At 35.2% G+C, this 26,797-nt stretch overlaps 1 protein-coding gene across 3 annotated transcripts in view; it reads left to right on the forward strand.

Annotated features, from left to right (window-relative positions):
• Positions 1-26,797, forward strand: part of RhoGAP19D (Rho GTPase activating protein at 19D) — a 97,943-nt gene that overhangs the window by 39,597 nt on the left and 31,549 nt on the right. For 2 of the 3 annotated variants that reach the window (XM_036365803.2, XM_036365804.2), the window contains exons 2-4: positions 2,902-3,958; positions 5,896-6,132; positions 6,284-6,714. In XM_036365803.2, the coding sequence (XP_036221696.2) occupies positions 3,824-3,958; positions 5,896-6,132; positions 6,284-6,714 (803 nt within the window). In that variant the 5' untranslated portion in view covers positions 2,902-3,823. Of the gene's footprint in view, positions 1-2,901; positions 3,959-5,895; positions 6,133-6,283; positions 6,715-25,414; positions 26,467-26,797 lie in introns of those variants that run through there. The other variant, XM_070110089.1, reaches the window with a different exon arrangement.

Below are 26,797 nucleotides of genomic sequence, written 5' to 3' on the forward strand. Positions count from 1 at the left end.
AAAATAATTTCAACAAAATAAATTATTTTTCAAAAGTTATGTGCCGTTGAAGTAATGAGAAAAGACCACTGTGCCCATCCGAAAAATGGAACAATGACGGCTTCTTGATTGCTACAAATGCCAGTAACGTAAAAACAATTTCTTTTATTGAAACAATTTTCATGAAAAAATGTCAAGTAAATCGACTGATTACAACTTGAGAGATCATTACGACCGTATCAAAGTAGTTTCAAGAAAAATCCGTGTAAAGTTAAACCGGGCGTGTTGAAAGTTTGAAAGTAATTTAAATTTTGGAAAATAATTTTAGGGAGATATCTTTGCATATCTAAACTATGGAATTTGATTTCCTCTATAAGCCCCATTTGTAGATTGTTATTATCCATTTTTTGTGTATAAAAAAAAACACATTGTAATCGGATTTTAAAATTTCAGATTTTTTATTTTATTCGGTAAAAGGTAAGAAAGTTATCGTTTGACTTTTTCTGGAGCTATTCGTTGCCTACTTTTAGGAGCGAAGTGTAAAACTATACTGATGCTTGCTAAGTTACACCTATTCAGCGCTCGCCAAATAAGATCCGATTTATACTGAAGATATTCGTTTTTCTAATTGTTTTTCTTTGGATTTTTAAAATTAATTAATTTTTCCAACTTCACGCTTTATATTATATTCTATTATATTTTTGTGGCAAAATTTGATTTACATACTACAGAAAAGACTCAGCTCCAAAGCGTTTGTCGCAGAGTCATAAATCGAAAGCCTTTAACTCTATTAACGTTTTGAGCTTAATGTCTGCGCAAACATACTAAATCACACCTGAGTGTTGTGTATACACGGATGTATTCCTATGTACATGTATATGTATATGTATGTGTTTGTCTGAAAATGTTGCTGCGCAGGCACAAATACAGCCGAAATAGCGTAAAAGCAAGCAATGAATCGACCACTGATGTTATGGTATTAGTGATGAATTGCCCGTATGCTAGAGAATGGGTCAGTGACCCGCACATAAACATACACACCCAACGACTTTTCTTGCAATAATCGCATCATAGCAGCCTCGTCACAGCAGCATTAAATTTTAATTGAATTTTACAATATTTTTCATAAAAGTCGCTATCCCACTGTGAGCTGCGCTGACACGCGTGCGCCTTTACTCGCCAATAGTTGGTTGAGTATAATGTTGTTTTTGTTGTTGTAGTGATTTTCTATGCTTGTTGTGATGGCAGCTAGTTGCATTTGTTTTTTCAATTTTATTTTACACCATTCATTATTTATTGTTTATTATGTATTTTAAGCATTAAATCATTACAACAACACAGCGTGCAACACACTGTGGAAATATGGTATAGTAAATACAAGTCGTGTGCTTAACGGTTAAATGCAATTTGTTGCTATGATTTTTGATTAATTTTTAATTACATGTTTGGTGTTTTTGTTGTTGTTTTAATTTTTTTTCAGCGCGGTTCGTTAATTTGTTTGCAAAATCAGACACGCACAAACATGCATACAAAGATATAAGTGTATTAGGTTGCGTCAAAAATAACCATTAGCATTTAGAGTTAAAAAAAATATACCTGCAAAAAAAGTTTAGATTAATTTTAAAAGGTGTCGATGAGCAATCAAAGTTTCTCTCATATAAAAAATACGTAAAAAAATCTTTTTCCAATAAAGGTACCATTTATATAATATTGTATAATAATAGTTTCCAAAAAAATGTACCTGAGAGTCTAAGAGTCCCCCTTATATCCTTAACAGAGTATTTTAAGTTTGCCACGAAGTTTGTAACACCCAAAAGAAAACATCGAAGACCCTATAAAAATATGTATAAATGATAAGTAAGACGAGTTTGTCTGTTTGTACGAGTATATACGCGAACTAGTCCCTCAGTTTTCGAGTATAGATCTGAGATTTTGCGCAAGTCCTTTTCTCCCCAAGAACCTACTTATTTGTCGGAACCGCCGATATCGGACCACTATAAGACATAGCCGTATATGAGAAAACTTTTTTATTTGAGATATCTTCACTGTCAAAGGCATCGCTACAAGCTCCAAATATATTGTTCAGATCGAACCACTATATGGCATATAGCTGCCACTGACCGATCAAAATGCAGCTGTGACGGGTATTATAGCTTTGCTGCAGCCGAAGTTAACGTTATTGCTTGTTTTCTTGTATAGAGGTTCTTTTTTACCCATAACTTTAATAGTTTAGTTTTTGGATCACCCTAATCTGTATGTACTTGTATATCAGCTTGTGCTGACTTCGCGAATTTGGATTAAAAATGTTTATCTGCTTTGGTGTTGTAACTAATACACGTTGCAGCAAGCTGAAATTAAATTTAAGAAATCCAATTTGCTGTCCGTCTGCCACAGCTGTTAAGCTTTGTTTGCGGAAATAATCAATTCGTTCCGAGTGCTCCAATAGAGTTTTGGCGCAATTCGCTAATTTTGTGTAATTTTTATGATTACCGATGTGGTAGTGTTGTATTTGTTATTTTTTTATTTTATTTTTTTTATTTTAGTTTTTGGCACCGGAAATGAGTTTGAAATTTTCCATCGTAAATTAGTTTTGGTGTTTGATTATTTTTGTTAATTTTTTTTTTGTTATATTTTATATAGTAAATTTTTTTTTATTTTTTATTTTATATAATTTTTTTGTTATTAATTTTTTAAATTTTTATTTCTTATTGTTTATCGAACTATATGCCAGCTAACTTGGCGGTAATATTATTACTGACCATTGGTAATTTAGCTAATTGGCGTGGCATGCTACACAAACATACTTATAGGAAGTCTCTATAGACAGATTCGAACTTTCCTTCCGTCTTTTATAAACTTAATTACCTGCAAGCAGACAACTATGTTCACTTGGTTATTTTATATATTTTTCTTTTATTTCAGATTATGTACATATTAAACGCCGCAAATGCATCATAAACAAAATAAAAAACATGGACTGAAAATTGAAAAAATCTAAAAAACACGCAAAACGGAACAGGAACAATGTAAATCTACAGCATGACTTAATGAAAGTCGAAACTCAGAAAGTCGAAGTGTGAAGGCGGAAGTCGAAATTCCGAAAAGCTGGTGGTGAGGGTGCGACACAGGCCGCAGAAGCCTTATATTGTAGCGGACCAATACCAAACGAAATGGTATACGATAAGCGAAGAAAAACACAGGACTACAGCGAAGGACTAAAAATATCCACTGATGGTTGTACATAAGTGTTATTGCATGACGCACAAAACCCCGGATCAGACCGCATAATCCCCTTGGAAAACGGAGAAGAAAACAGTACAAGTAAAGCAAACAAAAAAAAGCTTAAAGAAAATAAAAAACTCAAAACGCAAAGCAAAAGTTGTAATACAAAATTTACAGCAAAAAAACACCATATACAACAACAAAGGCAACGCCGAAAAACGAGCAACCTAAAATTACCATTTATAGCGCAAATGTATGTAAGCACAAATGGGGACATTTTGAGAACGCGCACATCCAACAACGCATGTCTTCAACAAAAACAACAACAACAACAGCTAGCACCAACTACAACCAATAATAACCAACATTGCCAACTCACCATTACTAAATACTATAATCAACCTTGTTTTACCCGTCTCTGACGTCCGTCAACGTAATAAGTAAAATACCATAGAAGTGACATTAAGACAGTGACCGCCAGCGTATCGCACACAGAAGCAAATAAATATACGTGTTTGTAATAGTATTAGTTGTTGTAGTAGTAGTAGTAGTAGCTGTGCTGCCGCATATTCACCGTTATTTGAAATAAAAAAAATATATAATAGCCGCATTTGCCGAAAAAATGTTGCAAGACACCAATAGCAGCGCCATACAGCCAAAAGTCGTTGTAATACGACGACGTCCGAATCAAGGTTTCGGTTTTACGCTGCGTCATTTCATTGCCTATCCACCGGAAGATGATCCCTCTTGGCCACAGGTAAGCGTTAAAGTACAAATGCCACACCAAAATATACCAACCTGTTATCTTACACATATGGGTATTACATTTATTTGACCGACGGACACTTGAATGAGTTACGCATGTGTGCAAATTTGGAAAATAAAGTGTACCGGAGGGGGTGCGCAAAAAGTTCGAAATCTTGGCTTTGATATTTTGCTAAAATATTCCAGAAATTATTTTGATCTCCTAAGCTAGCAACTACAAAACTTTAAGATTTGGTTAAAAAATCTATTCTCATACACTCAAAATAAAATTTTACTCATCTATTTTGTCACCTCCCAACTTAAGATATATCTTCATCCTTCAAAATCTTAATCCAGTCGTTTATTTTCCAGCAACATTCTGAAAAAAGTTACAATCAATTTCTAAATTACTACGTATCTCTTAAATCTACTGCAGCTGATGACTTTTATTTTGGAAAGGTGCTTCCTTTCAATATGTTTCGACCTATTAACTGTGATAAAAAAGTCTTCAAAACCAACTCCTATGCAAGCTTATAAAAAGCCTTTCTTTTTCATTTTGGAATGTTGACTGTGCTTTCGTAGTTTAGAATCCTTAAAAGCTCTAACAGTGTACTACTCTAAAGTTCTCGAGACTTTTTCAGTCCTGTGTGTTAACGTTTGATCTCTTGTAGCTTGTTTTGCGGATGCTAAATCTAGAAATCTCTTCACTGGAGCTTTTTTATTATTTCAGAATCGTTAATGAGCTCGATCAGTTTACTGTTCTAGAGGTCTTATACTACTCATGTGACAATCCAATTCCTTGGAACATAATACCGAACGTTTCTTGTGGTTACCTATCTATTATCTCACTTGCAAGAAGTATAATTAAACCGTATTTCACCCTGATACTATAAGTACTACAGGAAACCGGCCTTTAAGTATTTGAATACCATTAATGTCGGGTGATGCTGGGCTAGGGCTCAAAGAAATATTCGCACCATTCATATGTTTTTGAAAAGGTCTTTTTGGTCTTTATGGTGACTGAGGCCCCAGTCTCAGTTTTCGATACCAGATGAGGTACCCAAACTGGGACTCAGAATATCTAACTTTAGCGAATAAGTCGCTAAATACTACCATTTAACTTCCAAACCAACTGAGATTTATCATAAAAAATCATGCGCACATTGCGAACTTTCGTCAAGCGCTCCTTTCTGTGTAAAATCAGACGGTCAGTCTACAGTTATTCGCATGCAGTTTTAGTGTATGTTTGTTTTTTTTTTTGTTGTTTCCCCCTGATTTTGTTTGGCTTAAAAGTTTGCCTTTCTTTTATGCTGAGTATTTTCGCTTTTGTTTTTGCTATGCTTCGTTGATTGCCACTTTAAATAACAACACAAACACCTCCAACAATAGCAAGAGTAATACTCGTAAAATAAAAACGAACGTGACGACCAGCACCACCATCAGCACTCTTTCGTATTTTCAACCAACAGACATTGCTCGTTGAGTTTTATTTTTTTTTTTTTTTTTTTTTACAGCAGTCATTATAAATACATACATTTGAGAAAACAATACAAAAAAAAAATAATAAAACTAAACAAAAACCTACCAACATATGTATCTCTTACACCACCGCCCCCCCTCGCCGCTTTGGAGTTATTATTATGTTACTTTTGCTTTATTTTGCACACTTTCTCACACTTAACCGTCGCGCAACTCATTCACTCACTCAATTTTCTGCTTTTATTTCACCTCTTTCGCACACGAATCGCAACACACACCGACGCTATCGCCGATTTCCACTGCGACTCCAATTGCTGCTCTCGCCGCTCGATTTTTCGGTGTTGTTGGCTCACTTTGACTGGCTTTGCGTTGCGTTGTTGGATTGTTGTTGACTTGACTCGACTTGGCTTGGTTGACTGGCTGGCTGGTTGGCTCGCTGACTAACTAACCGACTGGCTTTGGCGTGTGTAGGAAGCATCTGATCCGTACCACCACCAAGTGAAAGCGATGGAAACCATTTTCATAAAAGAAGTTCAAACGAACGGACCTGCTCACTACGCCAACCTGCAGACGGGCGATCGCGTTCTAATGGTGAACAACACACCCATCGCCGGGCTTGCATACAGTACAATCGTGTCGATGATCAAGCAAACGCCTTCAGTGTTGACGTTGCATGTAGTGCCCAAGGAGTGCGATGTACTGCAGATGGTAAGTTCAACATTGTTTTTTATTTTTCTTTGCTTTTTGTTTTTCTTGCCAATATATTGTATGTTTATGACATATTACTAATAACCATATTCCTGCCCATTTGCACATTTCCGTCTCCGTCGCTGGCATCGCTCACCCCTTCAACCCGCAGCATTATACGAGTATTGCGCACACACCAGAAACTAATCGTCTTGCCACAGCGCCTCGACCCATACCATCGCCCGTGACTGTGGGCAATGGTAATACAGCTGGCGCATTAATACCAATCACACCAGCTGCTGCAGCGTCGGCGGCTGCATCTGCATCTACATCTACATCTACATCGACAACAAAATCATTTTCACACCAACAGCAGCAATTTATCTCATATCCACAGCTGAGTGGTAATAGTGGCGGTGTAGTTGTTGGCGCCGGTGGAAAGGCTAGTCGTTCGGGCAGTGTTACGAGCTCGGGTAGCAGCAGCTTCCGTCCCACAGCGGTGGGGAGTGGCGAGTTTATCGATATGTCATCGCAGGGAATGCACCAGCACAACAGCGGCCGTTTGCTGATACGAGACGATGGCGGCGGTGGATTTCTGTCGCGGTAAGTGCGCAAATATTTACAAAACATACAAACAAACACGTGCATAAATATTATTTGATGGCAAATTTATTCACTGTGCAAATTATGCAACTCAACAATTATTCGCTTCTATATTGATATTTGCTGGAAAGTGAAAAACTTCTAATTCTTAAACATAGTGTGGTTCTGTACTCATGAGCTGTATATTGTGTATAGTTTATTTGATTATCCGTGTTTGCGTGATTTTTAACACGGAAATAAGAATTTATTTAAACCGTGTGTCAAAGTATAGTTGAGTGTGTTTAGTTTTTGTTGTGGTAAAATCAAGGTACCTATTTATTAGTGAATTTATAACTGTGAGTGCACAACGTATATATCTCTTCGCTTCATGGAACATCAATGCTTCTTCTTCCTTCTGAGGTCTGGAAGTAACAAAAAAAAAAACAATTGTGGGTGATAAAAAGTCGCTACTTAGAGATTTTATGTTCAAATTCAGTGGTAATATGGAAACATTTTCATTGTTGAGTATTTCCTATAAAACTGTGTGACTAAATATATAAATAATGCAATATGGCTCCGTTTTTATTTCTTTTGCTTATTCGCACCAGTCTGTGCATACGAATGGCCGGAAAAGTTCCCAACCTAAAACAAAGAATGAAAAAAATTGCGATTAATTTCTTCAGCAATGCTCCAGCCTTTTTATTCCATTTGAGAAATACGCTTTCTGGCCTACTTTTCAGTTTTCATGACTCTTAGATGAACCTGTAAAATTTTTAAAGTAACCAAAAAACTAAAAATTTCAAGTACGATTTAGTTATCAGGTGCCAGAACAAGCCAGTATTTCCTTCTGGGTTCCTTCTTAAGAAAGCCTTAAAGTTGGCTTAACTTTGGCAATTTATTCTAAGTTTAAAGCAAAAATAATCGAATTTCGAATTTTTGATACAAAATGGCGGCTACTGAGCTAGCCTTTGGAATCCACTTCTTCAAAAAGGCCTCGACCGACGGGCGATGATAGAAACTCGTGCTATCCGAAAAAAATTAGAAAAAGGATCATAAATGACAGATATGTAAAAAATGTGGAAAACGGTTGGCCTCAAGGGCCATCCCTGCAACTTCCCGCTAATTTCATACGCTAACGTTCAAATTTCGCTTTTTTCACTGCTTTTGAGCTCTTCGAAATTTTTCGTTTTCGATATCTCGCAAGTAAATCAACCGATTTTGACCCGGTTTGCGGCAAACGATGTGTTTTTTCAAGGTTTAGAACTGATTAGTTTTTGGTGTCGATCGGTCAAGTCGTTTGGAAGAAATTCGAAAATTTTTATTTTTGAGATTTCTCAAAATCTACTGGTCCGATTGGGTCCAAACTCACACGAAATTCAAGTGCAATGAAACCCTTTGGAATGCCGTTTAGTTTATTCAAATCGGTTGAGCCGTTTAAAAGTTATAAGAGGGTCACATAAATCCACACACACACACATACATCCACACATACACACATACATCCACACATACATACAGACATACGGACATCATCGTAGAAATGTTCGGGGAAGCTTCCCCGACCCTCAAAACGTCGAGATCTGTTGAGAACTCGTTTTTTGCAAAATGGGGTGAAACCAATATCTTCCCGATTTTTAGAAAATTTTCAATTTTCTTAGCGGGAAGTTAAAAAATCCGAACCGAAAAAATTAGCACTCTTAAAAACTATAAAAAAAATGTTGAAATAGTAAAAAACACATCATACGTAGGCTACTAGGTAATACTCGTATCACTGTGAAACTAAGTTCCAATTTCAAGTGGATATATAAAGCGTGTTTTTTTTAACATGTGGGTTCCAAAAAATAAAAAATAAAACTGATATAGATTAATGTTATGGTCAAGATTTTAGCTTTCTTATAAAGGTGCCATTATGTTTTAAAAAATATTACGGGCAAGTCAGGTATATGTCAGCAATAACATGCTGAATATTATTTTGAAGGCGTCAATCATCTCGGTCTTATCTGTGTAGACAAACGACTTCAAATAAACCCACCAAAATAGTTAAGCGCTGTTAAATTGCATAATCTAGGAGGCCACGCCTTAGGCCCAAGAAGAGTGATTATGCGCTCACCAAAAGTTTCTTTAAATAAATTGATGGTGTCGTTAGCTGTATGGTTAGTAGCGCTGATTTGTTGGATTCAAAGGTCATTCACATCAACATCATCCAATTCAGGTACGAAAAGATATTAAACATGGCTCTATAGCGTTCCCCTTGACTGTAACATTACAGCCGGCTTCATTTTTTAAAAAAATATAGACCAATGATTACATCTGCCCATAGAGAACCCCAAACAGTGACTTTTTGAGGATGTTACTACGTCTCAATAATGGCTTGTAGATTATCATCACTCCAAATTAAACCAATAGTGAGCTTACAAAATTTAATTTTTTTCCAAACCATTATTTTGGTAATAAATTTGGACGATTTCCAAACCAGTAACCGGAGTAAGTCTGTTCATTATGAAATGGCAAACCAAACTGTGTATAAATGAAGTAACAGCTGTCAAAAAAAAAACAACTAAGAAAAAAGTATTGCCACATTGAAAACTTCTAAAAAACACACATTACTATAGTCTCCAAAAACCGTTTCGAGAAACAGGCGTTTAAAGCTTTATGTACTGCAACTGACTATCCTAAAATCTTGTACACTACAGTGGATTGGACAGGGTTTTTATTTTTTTAGTATTTTATTAATTGAATAATGTTTTTATGACCCTGAAGGGTGTTTTAAGCAAATGAAATTGTTTTTTTGAAAATCGTAGACTGGTCTTAAAACTTAATGCTAGATTTGCAGGACCTAAAATGCCTGAATAAGTCTGTGTTGACTATTCTACTAATTTTCATAAATTTAACAATAATATTGTCGGATTTTCAAAACTAGTAGGTGCTAGTTTTACAATTTTTGAATGATTGATAAATTTGTGTTAGTTACGGCTGTTTTCCCAGATTTTCGATCGACTTATTTTAGCAAATCTAAAAAAGAAAAAACAAATAATTAAAAAAATATATATACGTACAAATTTTGGATATTAGTCATGTATGGTATGTATATATTCAAAACCATTAATATCCATAGATATGCACAAATTCAAAAAAATTAATGTTTAGCTACTTAATAATATCGGATATTAAATTATTATCTAGTTTTGCCTCTAAAAGGCATAGCATAAATTTTAGTTACTTAGTTAAGTAGCCATTTACCATTTACCACTTAGCACACGCTATAGCTTAAATTATCTGCATACACACATACGCACATATATGTATATATACATATATATATATATATAACGCATATGCATATTTAGATAAATTCACAATATATTTAATAATAATATCACAATGATTATAATCTCATAAACAAGTAAGCTGAGCGGGTAAATCAAGGCACTTTATGTGCTGACGTCAGCGCAGAAACAAAGAAACAGCAACAAAAATTCACAAATTCGCTTGCGCAGGTGACTAATTGACCGACTGTCTGTGTTTTTATTATAGACTGGATAAACAGTTATCGGGATAGTAACTGTTGCTGCAACAACAGCCACTCTTCCGCTCTGCCGCCAAAGCTTATCTGCAGGCCTCTTTGTAGTTACTGTACAAATACTAATAAACATATATATATATATATGTGTGTTTCAATTTTGACTATTTAGCAAAATTCATATACATATAATTGTATACTTTTATAGCCGTATAGGATATGCGCATGTATTTATCTTGTCTGCATTCTTCTTCATTTAATTCAATTATCTGTAACTCTTGTATGCTGCTGGAAATCATACTAGCTCGTTATTATGACGTTCATCGCGGCATTTGTTGTGGAAATGAGTGCAAAAAAAATATCCGAATACCTTGTAGGAAATCGTATCGTAATTTTAAAATATCTAAAAAATGATCAAAATTGTTTTCAATACATTGGTTTTGAATTTTAACCTTAAATAATCAAATACGAACAATATCAGGAAGAAATTATCTTTAATTTGGAAAAGGTTATGAAGCCGGGTGTCAGGTTAGATTAAGTCGTGGGATAGATTCTCGCGTCAAAGGTAGCGGTGGATCTCATTGAATATCTTGAACTCAAGTCCTTTGTGATATCCAAAACTCCTAAAAATGGAACACCAGATCTCCCTGATCCTGGAAGCGTTTCGAGTTTACCACAATTTTTTTAAGACGGTTAAAATCAATCCCAGCGACTTCGCGAGGTTCGCCGAAGATGTGTCAACCCAGATATTTCAATCTCAGTTTGGCAAAAGCTAGGCAGAAGTGGAGAAGTGCTAAGATGAATCCACCTCGCCTTCCTGCATATAGCGTTGGCAAAAAGCATCCGAGAACACATTTTGGCACACCTCGTGTGAGCTACTGCGCAGTGTCTAGTCAGACCGTCCTTGGTAGTTGAATCTATTCTCGTATTAAGTATTGTGGTTAGAGGTACATACTACTACTAAGCAAGACCAGCGATAAATTTTTTCCGATAAAAATCCACGACAGGCAACAAAATCCCTTCGAGAGTATTTAATTTCAAGTGACGTAAAAACAATTTTTTCTGCAGGGTATTATCCTATGCATACCCATACATATATGTATGTATGTATGATTAAAAAATTATAACAACAAAAGTCAAGCTTCAGCGTCAATTTATGCCCAGTAAACGCCACGTTTAGTTCCATCATTAACGTCATTATTAAACGCGCTCTCCGCACCACCAACAGTCACAGCAAGAGCGGCAGCATCACAATCATTTTTATAAGCAAATACAGCAACGACAATAAGATGAGCAGCTTACCCACAATTACCGCATCGGAGCCTGCAATCATCGCTTGTAGTAAAATAGTTGATGGTTGTGTTCCTCATTCCAACACGACGCCGCCGAAATGAGATGAAAAAATGCGCTGTTGAGGGTCTGAGATGATTTCATCGAGCTTATTTAATTTGCCATGTCTGCGCGTTTGTCATTCTTTAGCATATCGAAAATTATCATTATTGTATATATTACTTAACTTTTTTGCTATGTTATTGTTATACCTCGAACAGGGTGTGTTAAGTTTATCACGAAGTTTGTGTAGCACCCAGAAGGAGATATCGTTCTGAAATATTGCACACCTTCTTTACTCCCCAAAAAGCCGCTTATTTGTCGGAACCACCGATATCAGAATACCATAATAGTTGCCATACAAACTAATCGATCCAAATCAGGTCCTTGTATGGATAATTTTTTTATTTGACAATATATATTGTTCAGATTGGACCATTATAGCTTATAGCTGTCATACAAACTAACTGATAAAAATCAAGGTCTTGTATGGAAAACTATTTTATTTGACAAAATATCTACACTAAAATTAACATAGATTATTGTCTTAGGGTACGCTATAACCTCTGAAGATCTTGTTTAGATCGGATTACTATAGCATATAGCCGCAATACACACTGACCGATTATTATATTATACCTTTTTATGCTATCGGAAATGCACCTGTGAAGGGTATTATGGTTTCAGTGTAGTCGAAGTTAAGTTGTTTTATGTTGTTTTTGTTTTTATTAATATTGCTCATTTTTATTTGCGCCTGCATTATTTTGATGTGTTAATTGCGCTATTTTTGCGATTCCGTCGTGCAATCGTGCGTCGATTTAAATTGCGAATGAGTAAATATTATATATATACATGTATATCTATGTGCTCGTCATCATTTTTGAAATTAAATTCGCAATTTATTTGATTTATTAGCAATAAAAAGTGTCTGTATATAATATATTTCTTAATATAAATATTCCTGCATTACACACGTTCTGTCAAAGTTCTTCTTGTTTTTGTATTTCTTACTTTTAATTGCATTGCATGCGCTTATTTGTTTCTCGGGAGATAAGCATGTCAGTGATAAGCGTCAAGAGAGCAGAAGCATGAGCAATTTTTTCATTAAATAAACTTGCGTATTCATAAATATAATTATAGCCCGGCTTATTATGGGCGTTCCCTTTTAACATTACTGCAATATTTGCTGCTTTTATTAAAAAATACATGCATATGTACATTTGTATGCAAGTGTTACTGCTCATATGACGTTCGCAATGACCTTGCCCTTGTTGGAGTTCATCTTCTCTGTGCAATCGCAGGCGGAAGATATCTTTTCTGCATATGTGTACATATGTAAATATGTACATATGTTTTATATATTGCATAGAGACATATGTATGTATGTATGTATGAATGTCTGTGGGTGCATGTGTGGAATAAAGTTAATGCAATATTATGAGAACTTGAGCAAGTTATCCCAAGCAAACATACATACATATGTACTTGCAGTACAGTAACCTTCACATTGCAACTACAATACTGTCAAAAAATATATATTTATATGTGTTATGACATGCTTATTATTACGAAAGCATTTTTAAAATTTAAATAGTTAACTTTTCATGACATTTTAATTTATTAATAATAAGATGAAGCTTTGAAATTACTTTCTCGTGTGTCCAGTTGTAGTTGTGCGATTGTATCACCTTAAAATCATCTGGTTTTAACAAATGGTCATTATTATTTCCTTCAAAAGAATAACACAAGTATATAGTGATTTTAGTGCCATTAAAGGAAAAAACTGATTTCAAGTATATTTGGTACCCTGATAAAAACTTGATACTTACCTTTTTAATGTTACGTGTTGTTTTCGAGATTTCAAGGGTCATCAAAAAAGACTTGCTTTTAGTTTTTAATTACTTAAATCGGGAGACTTTCTTGCTTCTATGCAAAACATGCACCAGTTTTATCATAAGTCTCAATTTCTTGTACAATCGAGGCAAAGTTATGTTAGAAACTTATAAAAAATTTGCATTCTTCAGCTTTGCATCTTAAGAGCCCCAGTTTCATTAGAAGACCCATAATGTGATAACAATAGACTATATAATTTTCTGCGCTAAAAAAATGTATAATATCTTTATATATTTTAATATATCACGTTTTTTATCAAATGTTATTTGTGTACTTTGAGCTAACAAATTTCTTTTTTTGAGTCTAGCTGTTAGTAGCTCCGATCGCTCTTTTGAAAGGTCAAAAGGCACAGTTGAAACTTCAAATTCTTTGTCACTTTTATCTAATAGATTTGATAGCATATAGTCAGCCATCTGTTATAGTATATTTAAAAGTTAATTTTTTGAACAAAATTTTGCCTACATTTAGGCGTTTTGACAGAATGTAATGCATTGCTCTCTAAAAAACATTGCCTTCATTGGAATTCTGAAGTATAACACACAGCCTTGCCTTCAGCATTGCCTTTATTGGAACTCTTAAGTATAAAACTCAGCCTTCGTTTGGACGAATATACATTTTTTCACAAAATTATGCATACATTTAGGCGCTTTGACAGAAAATAAATAAATTTTTCTAGCAAAATAAACTTTGCTTATATTAGAACTATTAAATATGTAACTCAGCTTTCGTTTAGACAAATAAAAAAAATGTTGCCTACATTTAGGCGCTCTATATAAAAAATTTAAATTGTTTTTCTAATAAACTTTTTTGATCAAGTTTTGATACAGTTTTGATAAATAAAGCTTTCAACGATAAAAATACACGTGTTTTCAACTTACGTTTGTACATACATATGTATATACATACGTATGTATATTGTCACTTTATCAGTTCCACTTACTTATTCACACATTAATTTTTTTGTTTAATTTTATATCATTTGTAATTGTAAGCAGTCGCCTGGGAATTGATTGCAGGAAACACTTTCACACGCCAACTAAAATCGACACATGTACACACATACACACACACAAGTGCATACTCACTTACACTTATTACAATTCTAGCCCTTGAGCATACTTCAAGCTCAAACAAGTAGCTGACATATCCGTCGTCATTGTCATAACTTAAATAAACTTTTTCACAAAAGCAACACTACAAATGAACAAGTGACAAACCTGCAAAGGCACACATACACACCCACACGTAAATTTGCATTCATGTCAACACATGAAAGTTTTGAGTTTTTCACACAAAGTTTTACACGCTTTTATAATTTCGATTTAAAAATCTGTGATTTTTTTCACATTTGTAAGTGAACGTATTGCGTATGTATGTGTATATATGTGTGTGTATTTATTTATAAATGCGTGCTCATACTTTGCATTCTTGCAATTGAGTAGTGCAAATCATTGTCTAAATGTCATTGAATTGTGTAAATCGTCCGGTTGTGGGTCCGTGGGCGTCATATTGTTCGCAGACTTCAGCTGTCAGCAGTTCGTCAGCACTGATGCTTATATGATTAAAGTTCTTTAGCGGCGAGAACAAGTGCTCTGGTACTTTTTTGTATACAATTTCTTATAGCGTCAATGGAATGTAATTCTGTGAGTTTTATTATGAAAAACAATATTAAAAAAAAATTATAAAAATAAAATGTTTTAAATATGTAATTTTATATTTGATGTACATTCATGCATTCACATATGCATTATAAATAACGATTAATATAATTTGTAATCTAATTTTCGGTTTATTTAAGGCAAATCACCGCGCGCATGCGCAGTTATTAAACTTGGCGTACATCCATACACACATTTGTGCACATTATCGCCGTTTTGTAATTACCGTTTTCAACTGTTGCGTATCCACTTAGTAATTTTTTTTATTACACCAGAAATATAAAAAAAAAATGACACGTACATACACACATATGCATATTGCCACATTTCTGGTAATTTTTACTTCAAAAATAATGGTTATTAGCAATTTATCTGTAAATTTCCTCGCTTTTTTATAATTCAGTGCGGTTTATGGCTGTGTACTACATAAGACTAGTCCTTAAATATTATAAGTATACTGTTATATCAGGCTTCTTAAGACTTACCGCTGATATTACTGTAGTAAAAGATATCACATATAATTTTGCCCCCAACTAAATTAATCGAAGATTAATTACTCTCGGTTTTTATCCCAAAAAAAAAAAAACACGCGACTTGGGGTTTTTTGGACCACGCTAATATACAAATTTAGTACTGACATAGTCGATTATATCACGTACAAAATTTTTATTCCGAAAAACCTACTCGGTATCGATTTTTGAGACTTCATCATAGGTATACATAATTTCGCAAACAAACTAACTATATATATTTAATTATCAAAATCGGTAATAAAATAGTCGAAGTTGTTATGTATAAAAATGTTCCCCGAAAAAAATCAACTCTCAGTTTTTATACTGAAAAAATACTTGGTTTGATTTTCTTAGGACATCCCTAATATACATAATAAGTACTGATATAATCGGTTATATCACGTACCAAATTTTTATTCCGCGAAACGGAGGACACACGTATCGCGAAGAAATGCCCTGGAATTTAAGGACCACCATAATGTACCTCCATCCACATGTGTATACATAATTTCGTTTTATCACCGCTTATTGTTCCTGTTTACGTGTCTTTACCGTCGTCATACATACTTTAAACATTAATATTCATATATCTTATATATGAACATTTTTCCACATACATACATACATACATTAGATGCTATCATCGCAATTGTGCGCACGCGCGCACACATAATTTTGTAATTAAGCGCGGGTGGAATACCAGCGTGACCAAAGCGCCAAAGCACACACTACACATACCACATGTATGGCATATGCTCAACATTTCCCAATTTCACCTCCCCACATTTGGGGCGCCTCTAGTCGCGCTGCACGCTAAACGATTATTATACCGAAGTGTGTATATAGGCCAAAGAGGCAAGCGGTTTATGCGCGCTGTCTGGGAGTCTGTCGGGTTGGCTTGTGCCTGGTGTTTGCTATGCTTCGGGTACTTCAAGCTATTTTCCACACTTTAGCATTTGGGCAGCAGTGTTGCTTCATCAAATCGTGATTTATGAATTCATCAATTTTGCAATTTTTATGTGCAAAGCGCTTTTTATGGTGTAAATATGTATGCACATACCTACATACAAATGTTATATGAATTTATGTTTATTTGTGTTTTGTGCAGCCCACTCTTAGCTGCTGCTTACTTCTATATATTGCGAAACCGTTTGAAAATGCACGGAGAAAGCTTATCCACTTAGTGATTTTTTCTCGTAATCCACTTTCATTTAATGAGATAATTTGGTTTTTTGTTTTTTTTTGTTTTTTGGTTAAGAAAAGACAAAAAAAAATGTGAAATTCTTTAATTTGATACATGAATCCGACATAACACCACATTAACGATCACCAACACCGATGTTGTTAACTCGGGTTATTTTGCGCCAATTTTTGTGTTTTGTGTGCAGTTACAGTTTCGCTGAGTGCACAGAAAAAAATTGGACAGGTCATTTTATAACTTTAAATTTTAGATTTGCTTAGAAAGCTCACCTGCTCAATAAAATTCCCAATATTTTTGCAATATAAGTTCGCAAAATGTATGGTGTTTGGGTAGAATCTCAGACATATAGCCACCGCGGTTGTGTCCTATAAAGATCAGCTAGTCGGCTTTGAAAAGTAGTATAACAGAGTCAAATCACATGCCAATTTAACCGGTCCACTTTTTATATGATTCGGTCATTCAAAATTTGTACTGATAATTTGATAGTTTCTCTTTTTTTGGACCCCAGGGAGCCTAGATAATCCTTTCGCACAAATAGTGCCTTCGCGGTAAGCCTTGTCTCACATAAAAATGTTTGAAATCGGACCATAACTTTTTAAGCAGACACATTCTAAGTATAAGAACTTCAGTGACTATGAATAAATTTTTATCGAAAATATTGGACAATTTCTGAGATTTTCTTCAAACACGACTATTTGCGTAATTTACCCATACATGTGCCTCGCGTTGATGTAAGCTAACTGCTTAATAAGTTTTTGGAAATAAATTTCTACTTTTTTTTTAAATTGTTACGGTTCAAGCTTTTGCTTGTTAATTTTTTAAAGTGTACTGAGCATAAATGTCCAACACATGTGTTTGCTTTGGGAGTTGGCTTGACAGCCGTATATCTAAAAAATAATATTCGTAAAACATCATCCATTCTGGAAAATAATATTCCTTTTGGATGGATTATATTAGACTAAAGATCCTTAAATTTGAATAAATAGATTGATATATGCTGGCCTAGAAAATTTCATTCTAAGAGAACAAATCGGTCAAACATTTTTCTGTTGAAGTGTCCATAATATGAAAATGTAAAATTGTGAAGAAAGAAATTAAAATTTGTTTTCTAAGTGAAAGAAGTATTTTAGAAGGTTTAATTTAGGAACGCCAACTTTTTTTTCAGGAATTGGTACTGCTACCTCAGCTGTTTTCGATATTTGATACTTCTACTTACCGTTATGATGTGTCAAACCTTCTAAATAGCTATCAACCACAGATGCTATCTATGTTATGTAGTTTGTGGCATTGTTATGTGACTCTCTCTATTAGAGAGTGTGTAGCAGGAAACGGTACTTCAACTAATACTTTTAAGTTATTTTGTTGTATAATTTTTTCAAATAATTACAGCTCCTACTAAATTGCTAAATCGTGCAGTTTGGATGCTATCCAATAGAGGGGTTTTTCGAACATTTTCTGGCATAGTGAATTTATTTGTTCGTCGGGGCAGCGTGGCATGATTTCGTTCGAACTCAGCTTCCTCATTTTACTTGGTGTTGATCGAGTACAACAGGGCTGATACTTCTCTTCTTCAAAGATGAACGTTTATTGGATTGATTAGATCGCTTCCAGGCAACAAGCTATGGGTTTTTTCTTTTCTTCTCTTCGGAAAGTACAATAGCGCTTATGTACTTTCCATAATTAAATTATTATTTGTTGATGTCATTACATGGTAGTTTTTTTGTTTTGTGTTTTTTTTTTGTTTGCCGAAAATTTTCGAGCTATCGCATGAACTCTGTTCTGTGTTGAATTTTGAAACTTTCACGCATGGCGATGACTAAGCGCAAAAATTCACCCAATTAATATGTTAATTTATGGACCATTCTTTATACATAGCACCGTACGCATGGGGGATATGTGTTCTGGTTTTGTGGGTGGTTCGCAGTTGTTGTACACTCTTTGGTTGTATCATAACTATGAGATTATTCCTAATGGTATTTAGTTGTGCAAACACTTTTTTCTTGTTTTTGTGTTTTTATTATGCGTTAATAACATTATTGTTGTGATATTTGTAGTGTATTTCACAGTAGCTGCCTTCGATTGCTATGCATAATCTTGTCTGTCTGAACATATGCTCTTTTCCACGACTCTTTTTTTGTACACACGCACACGCATACTCAAATCTATATATGTCGCCCATCATCATCCTTCTACGCCCTTCCTTGCATTCCTCTGCCCCCCGCTTGACTCATTTCTGCTTAACCATTTCGTCCATTTATGCCTTCACACTTACACATTCATCTATCTATCCTCAGTTGGGCACTTAAATTGATATTTTGTCTGCCGTTTTTATTGCGATTATCACTATTTTTTTATTAACAGTGTTGTTGTTATTGCTATTGTTGTTGCTGTGCTTTCTATTCATATTTCATTGCGGCTATAAACAAGCGCTTTTATGTTTCGCAAGCGAATTTATATTCATTGTTGTTGTTTTTGGTTTTGTTTTTTTAATTCAATGCTCTGTGTGTATTTTTGAAAAGCCCCACTTGTAGTTGCCACTGTTTTCGAGTACTTACACTGGCCGCAAAAGTTTCACCCTCGCATATTTGTTGTTGCTGTGTTTTTTTTTTAATTTCTGCTTACATTATTTTTCATTTCCCACATTTTATTCATTATTTATTAATTTAGTAATATTTTCTGCGGTTTTATTATACCCATAACTTCTTCAGCTCTTCATGTATCAATTCCTTTTTTGCCATTCTAGTAACTATCTACGCTAACTTTGATGCGCTGCTTTTGCTACTTTTTGTGCGTGAATGTATGTGTGTTTGTTTGTCTGCCTTGTCATTTAGCAATGCCTATGATTGATGCGGTGATACTAAAGTTGTAAAGCGTGTTCACTTCTCCATTTACATACATGTATACATATGTATAAGTAGCTACCAATACATATATACTACACTTGTAGACTTGTAGTTGATTTTCGATTGCTTCTTCTACGAGGGCAGCTTGATTAGTCGCTGGCAGTAATTTTCTCGGCTAAAAAACACTTTTAAATACTTTCTGAATAATAATCGACTTTTTTGCTTCTAAATAATCGACTTTTACAATATTTATTTCAATGTAAATGTCTTCGTAGACAAATTCTATAAGTCTTTAAACTATTTCCTTACTCTTCTAACTGACCAATATTGTAGTTGGATCACGGCTATTGCAAGTTTTTAATTTGCGTTTATTTTGGTAAAATATCAATAGTTATATATCTACCATAGTTGACCTCTCAATTGGTTTAGGAGACTAATTGCACACTGTCCGATCGCGATTCATGCTGTAAGATTGAAAATTTTGCCGGATGTCAGTTGCTTTAGCAACTTAGAAGTAGATGAGTTATAATAATTTTAAAACTTCCTTCTCGACAGCCCTGCCTTTGCCAGATCAAGGCTACCTCTGATGTCATACTTTAAGGCATCCGGGTGAAATAGACGACATAGAAATAAATCATCTAAGTAGATTTTTAATATACTCAAGGCACTTTGTCGAGAGTTAATATACAATTAGAGCAGTTCCAGCTTCACAAAGGACTGTATATAGCAGTCTAAGTATGATCACGCTATATTAGGGGATCAGCCATCTAACTTAAACTAAGCTATATGTCTTACAGCTCCAAATAATATCTAAGTTCTCAAGGCAACTATTTTGATTGATTTTGCATGGAGTCTCTATATAGATTCTTTACGATCTTGTTTTCTGCAGTTTAATACGTATAATTTAATTTTTCTTTTGTCATCGATATAAAAAGCGGGTTTCATGTTTCGTTTAAGACTACTGAACGACTAAAAACAATTATCGGTACTAAAGTTGTAATAGGTGGACTGTTAAGTTCATATTGTTTTAAAGTTAAACACATTTGTTTTATGTCAAAAATAATAAACCTATCGAGGGCAATGCTGCGATTAAAGCGATCTTCAAATAATCCGCAGTATTGGCGATTACCTCTTTATTGTCGTTAAATCTCTTTGTAGTGAGCATTTCCTTAAAGTCTGAAAGCATGAGAAGATCGCTGGGAGCCAGATCTCGAAAGCAATTCGAAGCGAGTTTGCCATCATTTTTGTTGGTTTCTGACAGGGTCCATTGTCTTGAGTGTGAAATTTTTGAACTCTCTAATGGAAAATTGTATGGCAACACTATTATAATTGCTATCTCTTTCCACAGGACTTTCGCCAAAAATTATGTTGGAAAACTCATATCTTACGAATGACTAGTATCAAGAGTCTTATACTTGTAAGCGATAACTTCATACAAATTTTTGGGAGACCTAAACCTTCGGTACAAGTTGTCTTGACACAATCCTCGCAGTCTTCAATAAATCATAACGATTCAAATATAAATTGAAGACAGTATCTTTTTCATGTGATGCAAAAAAAAAACATTTATTATCACACAACCCTCGTATTTACGTGGCATGTGCCTCAGCAACAAACGCACACGTAAGATATGTAGCAGCAGCATACACTTGACAAAATCGCACAGTGGGCCGAAATCACATGTGTTTTGTGTGGGCTGATATCAAATTCGTGTTTATCTCGTATTTGCATACACAAAAATTGACTTATGAGTTCCCTTGTATGTGTGCGTGTGTGTGTGTGTGAATGTTTGTTTGCTCACGAGTGTGCGTAAATGCCAGCGGTTGATCTTCGCTGCCAATGCCTATTGTACAACAAATGTGTGTGGTTGTGTGTGCATTTTTTGCCTTTTATGGTAATATGTTAATCGTCTCTTTGCAAATAAATTAAAAAACGAAAAAATAACTACAAAAATGTTGTAAAGTGAGATCGCTTTGTGATCGATGTTGAAATTGTATGAGTATGCATGAATTATATTATATGTATGTACAATAAATAAAAGCCATAAAATATTTAATTTCATTGCGATGCCGAGTGTGAGAACGGCTATGTTGTGAATGATAAAGAATTGTGGTTTAATAGATGACGCATAATACGCTTAAATGGGGCCTTAGGGAGGTAATCAATCATTGATGTTATTACAAATAGCCATCTCACCATGTTAGGCTCTGCTTTGAAATGTAAAACAAAAAGTTGAAAGAAACAAAAAATTTTGATGCGTACGTTTATGGATTAGATAAGGTGGGGATTACCAGTAATTTGATTTGGTCATTGTTGACAAAATTGTTGGCACAACTTTCCAATTCCAATTGTCATAATGTCTGGTCCAGTACAACTAGTGTAGGAAGAACATAGTTGATTATCTCATATACTTATATACTAAATATTTGAAAAAACATCGCTAAACTTTACAAAAGGCAGATCCGTTTCTAAACAGCAATACCATTTGTTCCATCTTCTATAGGCTTTTTATCACTAGATTAACTTTTTGGTCTAGGTTTATAATAAAGCAACATCTAGAAAGTCCAATATTTCCTTTGATCCCCTACCGTATTTATAGTATTTCACAAACACGAAGTCTAATGGCGTAAAACCTAAGTTCCGAAGTTGTTAATTAACCTCTTCATCAAGACTGGAAGGAACATGCTTATCGCACTTGGCATGCAAGAAATCGAACATGTTAAGAGCTGTGAAAGACATTAAGCGTTATCTTCTTGAAACCAAAGAACCTTCAATTTTATTTTTTGGCGTAAAATATATGCTCCTATCTTTGTCGCAATCGCCGAGAAATAGATGTTCTGCCATAAGTTCTGTTACAAGTTCAGGCCGTTATAAAAGCGGAATTATAATAAATTTTTTAATAAAGGTTTTAATTAAAGTTATGTATGTACATATATATTAAATGAGCAAACCTCAAACATTTCGACAGATCAATAGCAGCACGCAATGCTGCCATTGGTATTGACGACGCTGCTCGAAGCAAAGCTTTTTTGCGAATCTCTAAATTTCTGTGGGATACTCGGCCGGTTATATTCTTTAACTCTGACTATGATCTGCAGACTATATGAAACCAGGAATATTGCTTTAAACTGATACGGAGTGGTTTTTGCCTTTTGTACAGGAAGAGAATCTTGCTAGAAGATCCAATGCTCTCCATCGAAGAGAGTATTGCTTAACTGCTTTACCACGTTTTCTAAAACATTATGCTGCATCACTTTTGTCCCAGCTTCAACTCCTTTTTTACAGAAGCAAAGAGGTTTTAACGCCTACACAGGAGACTCCCCACCAAACCATTACAGCCGCTAGATGGTGACCACGTTGAGCTCTTGAAATCACATTTTTTTGCGACTTTGAAAGTTTTTGCATAAATATTGTTCTTTTGCTTATTGAAAGCTTTTTCAACAGTGAACATCTTTTCATCTGTAAAAAGTTTCATGGCCTTTGACCGCGTGCCACTGAAGAAACCACTTGCATCTGTTTAGCATAATTTCTTTCAAGCGCGTTGTCAGAAGATGACCAGTTGACCGACGACGCTGTTTGCACTGTAAACTTTGTAACAGAATTTGCGGCAGGACTAAGTACATATTTTAAATTGAAAGTGAGCGAATGACACTTCGTTTCAAATTCCGTGCAAAAAATCACTCTCTGATCATGCATTCTAGAATATGCCAGAAAGATGTGATATGTTTTTCGAGGTGCTACTTTAAAAATATGTTTGAACATTTTTCCACCACTAAATTATACATTTCGTTCTCTTCAAATAAGATAAAAGAGTTTTTTAGCATAATTAGTCGAACTTTTTCTCACTAATGCTAGTCGTCATCGATACGCCATTTCTCTGCTCGCTATCTTAGGGCACATCACACACCGACTATATAAAAATCTGTACCTTTTACAAAATTCTAAAGAGAGTTACAAATCTTAATATTTAAACCAACCAATAAGATTCTTTCCACACTATTTTTAACTGCTCTCCTCCAACAAATTATGCACGGCCACCATTGCCCCACTGTGTTTTGGTGCTACAAAACAACTTAACGCAACCGCAGTTATTGCAGCCACTTACTTACGCTGACAATTACGTCTAATAACATTATTGTGCTCTTATATGCAAATATATTTACCTATCAACGTACGAACGTGTGTGTGTGTGTGTATGTGTTGAAAATCGCGTCGTGATACTGATTTATTTGTGCCATACTCATTTATAGCATTGTTGTTATTATTATTATTGTATTATTACCGAGTACAAGTAGACACTACTTAGTTACGTTTTTTCCATTACTACTACAAACTTTTATTAATTTGTTGCTATATTGAGCGCTGTGTGCGTTATATATGCATTCTTGTGGTGTAGGCGAGTATTCAGATCTATATATGTGTATGTATGTGTGCAAAGTTCTGTGGTAACAATGAAATGCTAAGGCAACGGTAATAGTAGTACCCCTAAACCGCCTTAGAGTAGTTACCGCCCGCCCCTCTACACCTGTATTGGGCGCATTGTTGTTGTGGGGTATTGTTGGGTTATACATACATATGTACATATGTGGTGATTCTTGCCTTCAATAGTTTTTTTTTTATACCCTGAACAGGGTATATTAAGTTTGCCACGCGGTTTGTAACACCTAGAAAGAAACGTCGGAGACATTATAAAATAAATATATAAATGATCAGCGTGACAAACTCAGTCGATTTAGCCATGTGCGTCTGTTTGTATATACGCGAATTAGTCTAAGAAGTTTTTGAGTTATCGTTTTGAAATTTGCCGCACGTCTTTTTCTCTCCAAGAAGCTGCTTGTTTGTCGGAACACTCATTTACGAGTACATAGGTCCCATACAAGCTGACCGATCCAAATAAAGTGCTTGTATGAAAAACTTTTTTTTATTTGTCGTGGTATCTTCACACAATTTGGCACTGATTATTGTCCAAGGCAACGGTATAATCTCCTAATCAATTGTTCAAATCAGACTACTATATGATATAGCTGCCATACTTTTTTATTTGCCAAGATACCACCATAAAATTTGGTATATATTATTGTTCAAGGGAACGGTACAAATCTGTGAAAAAATTGTTCAGATCGGACTACTATAGCATATAGCTGCCATACAAACACAGCGATCAAAATCAAGCTCTTTACTTTTCAATTTGTAAAGGGTATTATAGCTTCAGTGCAAGCGAAGTTTATGTTTTTTCTTGTTTTGTTTTTGTTGTTGCTGTTATTATTGTCCGTACACTTGTAACTAGCTGAGTGACAGTGATGGTTATGACGATAGTGACTGATGTGATGGGTAGGTGGTGGCTAGTAAACCAGCATTTTCATAAACTTATATACATAGACACTCATTCGGAAGCTACACACTATGCATTTGCATGTGTAACAACAGTGTATAACCATACTATCAGTCTGTCTGCTGTTCGGTGCGCGATTATGCGCACAATTGGTTATTAGGGCGGCAGCGGCGGCGGTAAAGCTCTATGTGACATTTTTGCTTCACTCGCACCGAAAGTAATACAAAGTCGTTCAGTTCAGTTTAGTTAGTGTTGTCGTCGAGGTGCCAACCGAAAGTCGACTAAGCGACCAACCCAACTGATTAACTTGTCGACTAAACACGCGCATCCACGTCGCAGCTCTTTTGGAACTATCTTCTAGGTTAGTACGTAGACGGCACGCGTAAGTTTATGCACCGGCACCGCTGACATTGTGCAACAAAAAAAGACAAAAACAAAACAAAATCGCATAAATAATAATTATAATAAAATGAAGTGTAGTATAGACCCACTGGCGTAACTCTGTCTCGGTCTACGCCATAGGTGCACACTTATGCACGACCGAGAAGCGTGCGTAGACACAGACAAGCTTTAATCCAACTCACGTTTGAGCTTTTGCAATGTATTTTTAGTACTTCAGTGTGTGGCATTACGTGTACTGATGCATTTGCTAGCCGTCGTGGTCCTACCTGTCGCACGCAATCGCGCACACCGTTGTAGCATGCAACACCGAGCCGAGTCGCACTGAGCCGCGTCGCGTCAGTCTAGTCTAGTCAGGCTTGCGAGCAACACTCGGCTCGTACAAAGTCGAGTTGGCCGTTAAAGTGGCTGTGCTAAAATAAATATATTTAATGTGGTGAGAAAAAAAGTTAATAAAGCAATAGTGCAGTGAAATAACGGCAAAAGAAATATAAATTTCACAGTAAACCCAATAAAGTTGAAATAAATCTCACAATAAGTGTCAAAAATCCGCACTCTATCCGTAAACAACTGTCAGTTTATGCTAATTTTGTAGCCAAAAAGTGTTTGATGTGTGTGCGAAATCAATTTGATTTCAATAAAAGTGTTATAAATCAACAACACGCAACAACAAAGTGCCACAAGAGACAACACCAAAGCACAAGACGAAACTTTGTCGCTAAATAAATATTGTAGTTACCAAAGCGAACGACGTGCTAAGAATTAAATACACGCTCTCGGCAGATCAGCACCGGCGATCAGCAGCAGCAATCTTAATTAGCTTGGTGTGGCCATTTAACCACTTTAGCAACACCAAACCGGCAAAACTTTGGCGGCCTCACAGTCACCATTGAGTTGTTGGTGTACAATAAGCCGCGCGACTACTGGTGTTGATAACAACAAGCCAACAGTTCACTTTTGCCGCTGTTGCCATTCGCCGCCGATCTATTGCCAGTGATAACGCAACGCACCACTGCGCGGCGTCCTTAATGTCTGCCGTCAACTGATCGCCGTTACATGCGTCTCTTATTGCAATTCTATGCGAGAGTGAGTTTATTTACGTGTAAATCATTGCTTTTTATTATGCATACACTTTTGCTGTTTTGATGTTATCGGTGATGTGTGTTTGTTGTGTTTGATTTAAGCGTGGAATCGTATGAGTCGGTGGTAGCTAAGTGTGCTTGTGTGTGGCTTTTTGGCTATTTGTAGACTTTGTGGGTCTCATACACAAATTAGCACTTTAAAAACTACTCCAAAATATGTGAAAATAATTTCTTTATAAAGTGTAAATATTAATGTCTAGCAAATATTAGTATTATCAAGTTTCATTGCCGAATAACTTTATTTTTTTTTTTTAATTTGAACGTTTCTACGAGAA

The sequence above is a fragment of the Bactrocera oleae genome, chromosome 5 (genome assembly GCF_042242935.1).
Source record: "Bactrocera oleae isolate idBacOlea1 chromosome 5, idBacOlea1, whole genome shotgun sequence".
NCBI lineage: Eukaryota > Metazoa > Arthropoda > Insecta > Diptera > Tephritidae > Bactrocera > Bactrocera oleae.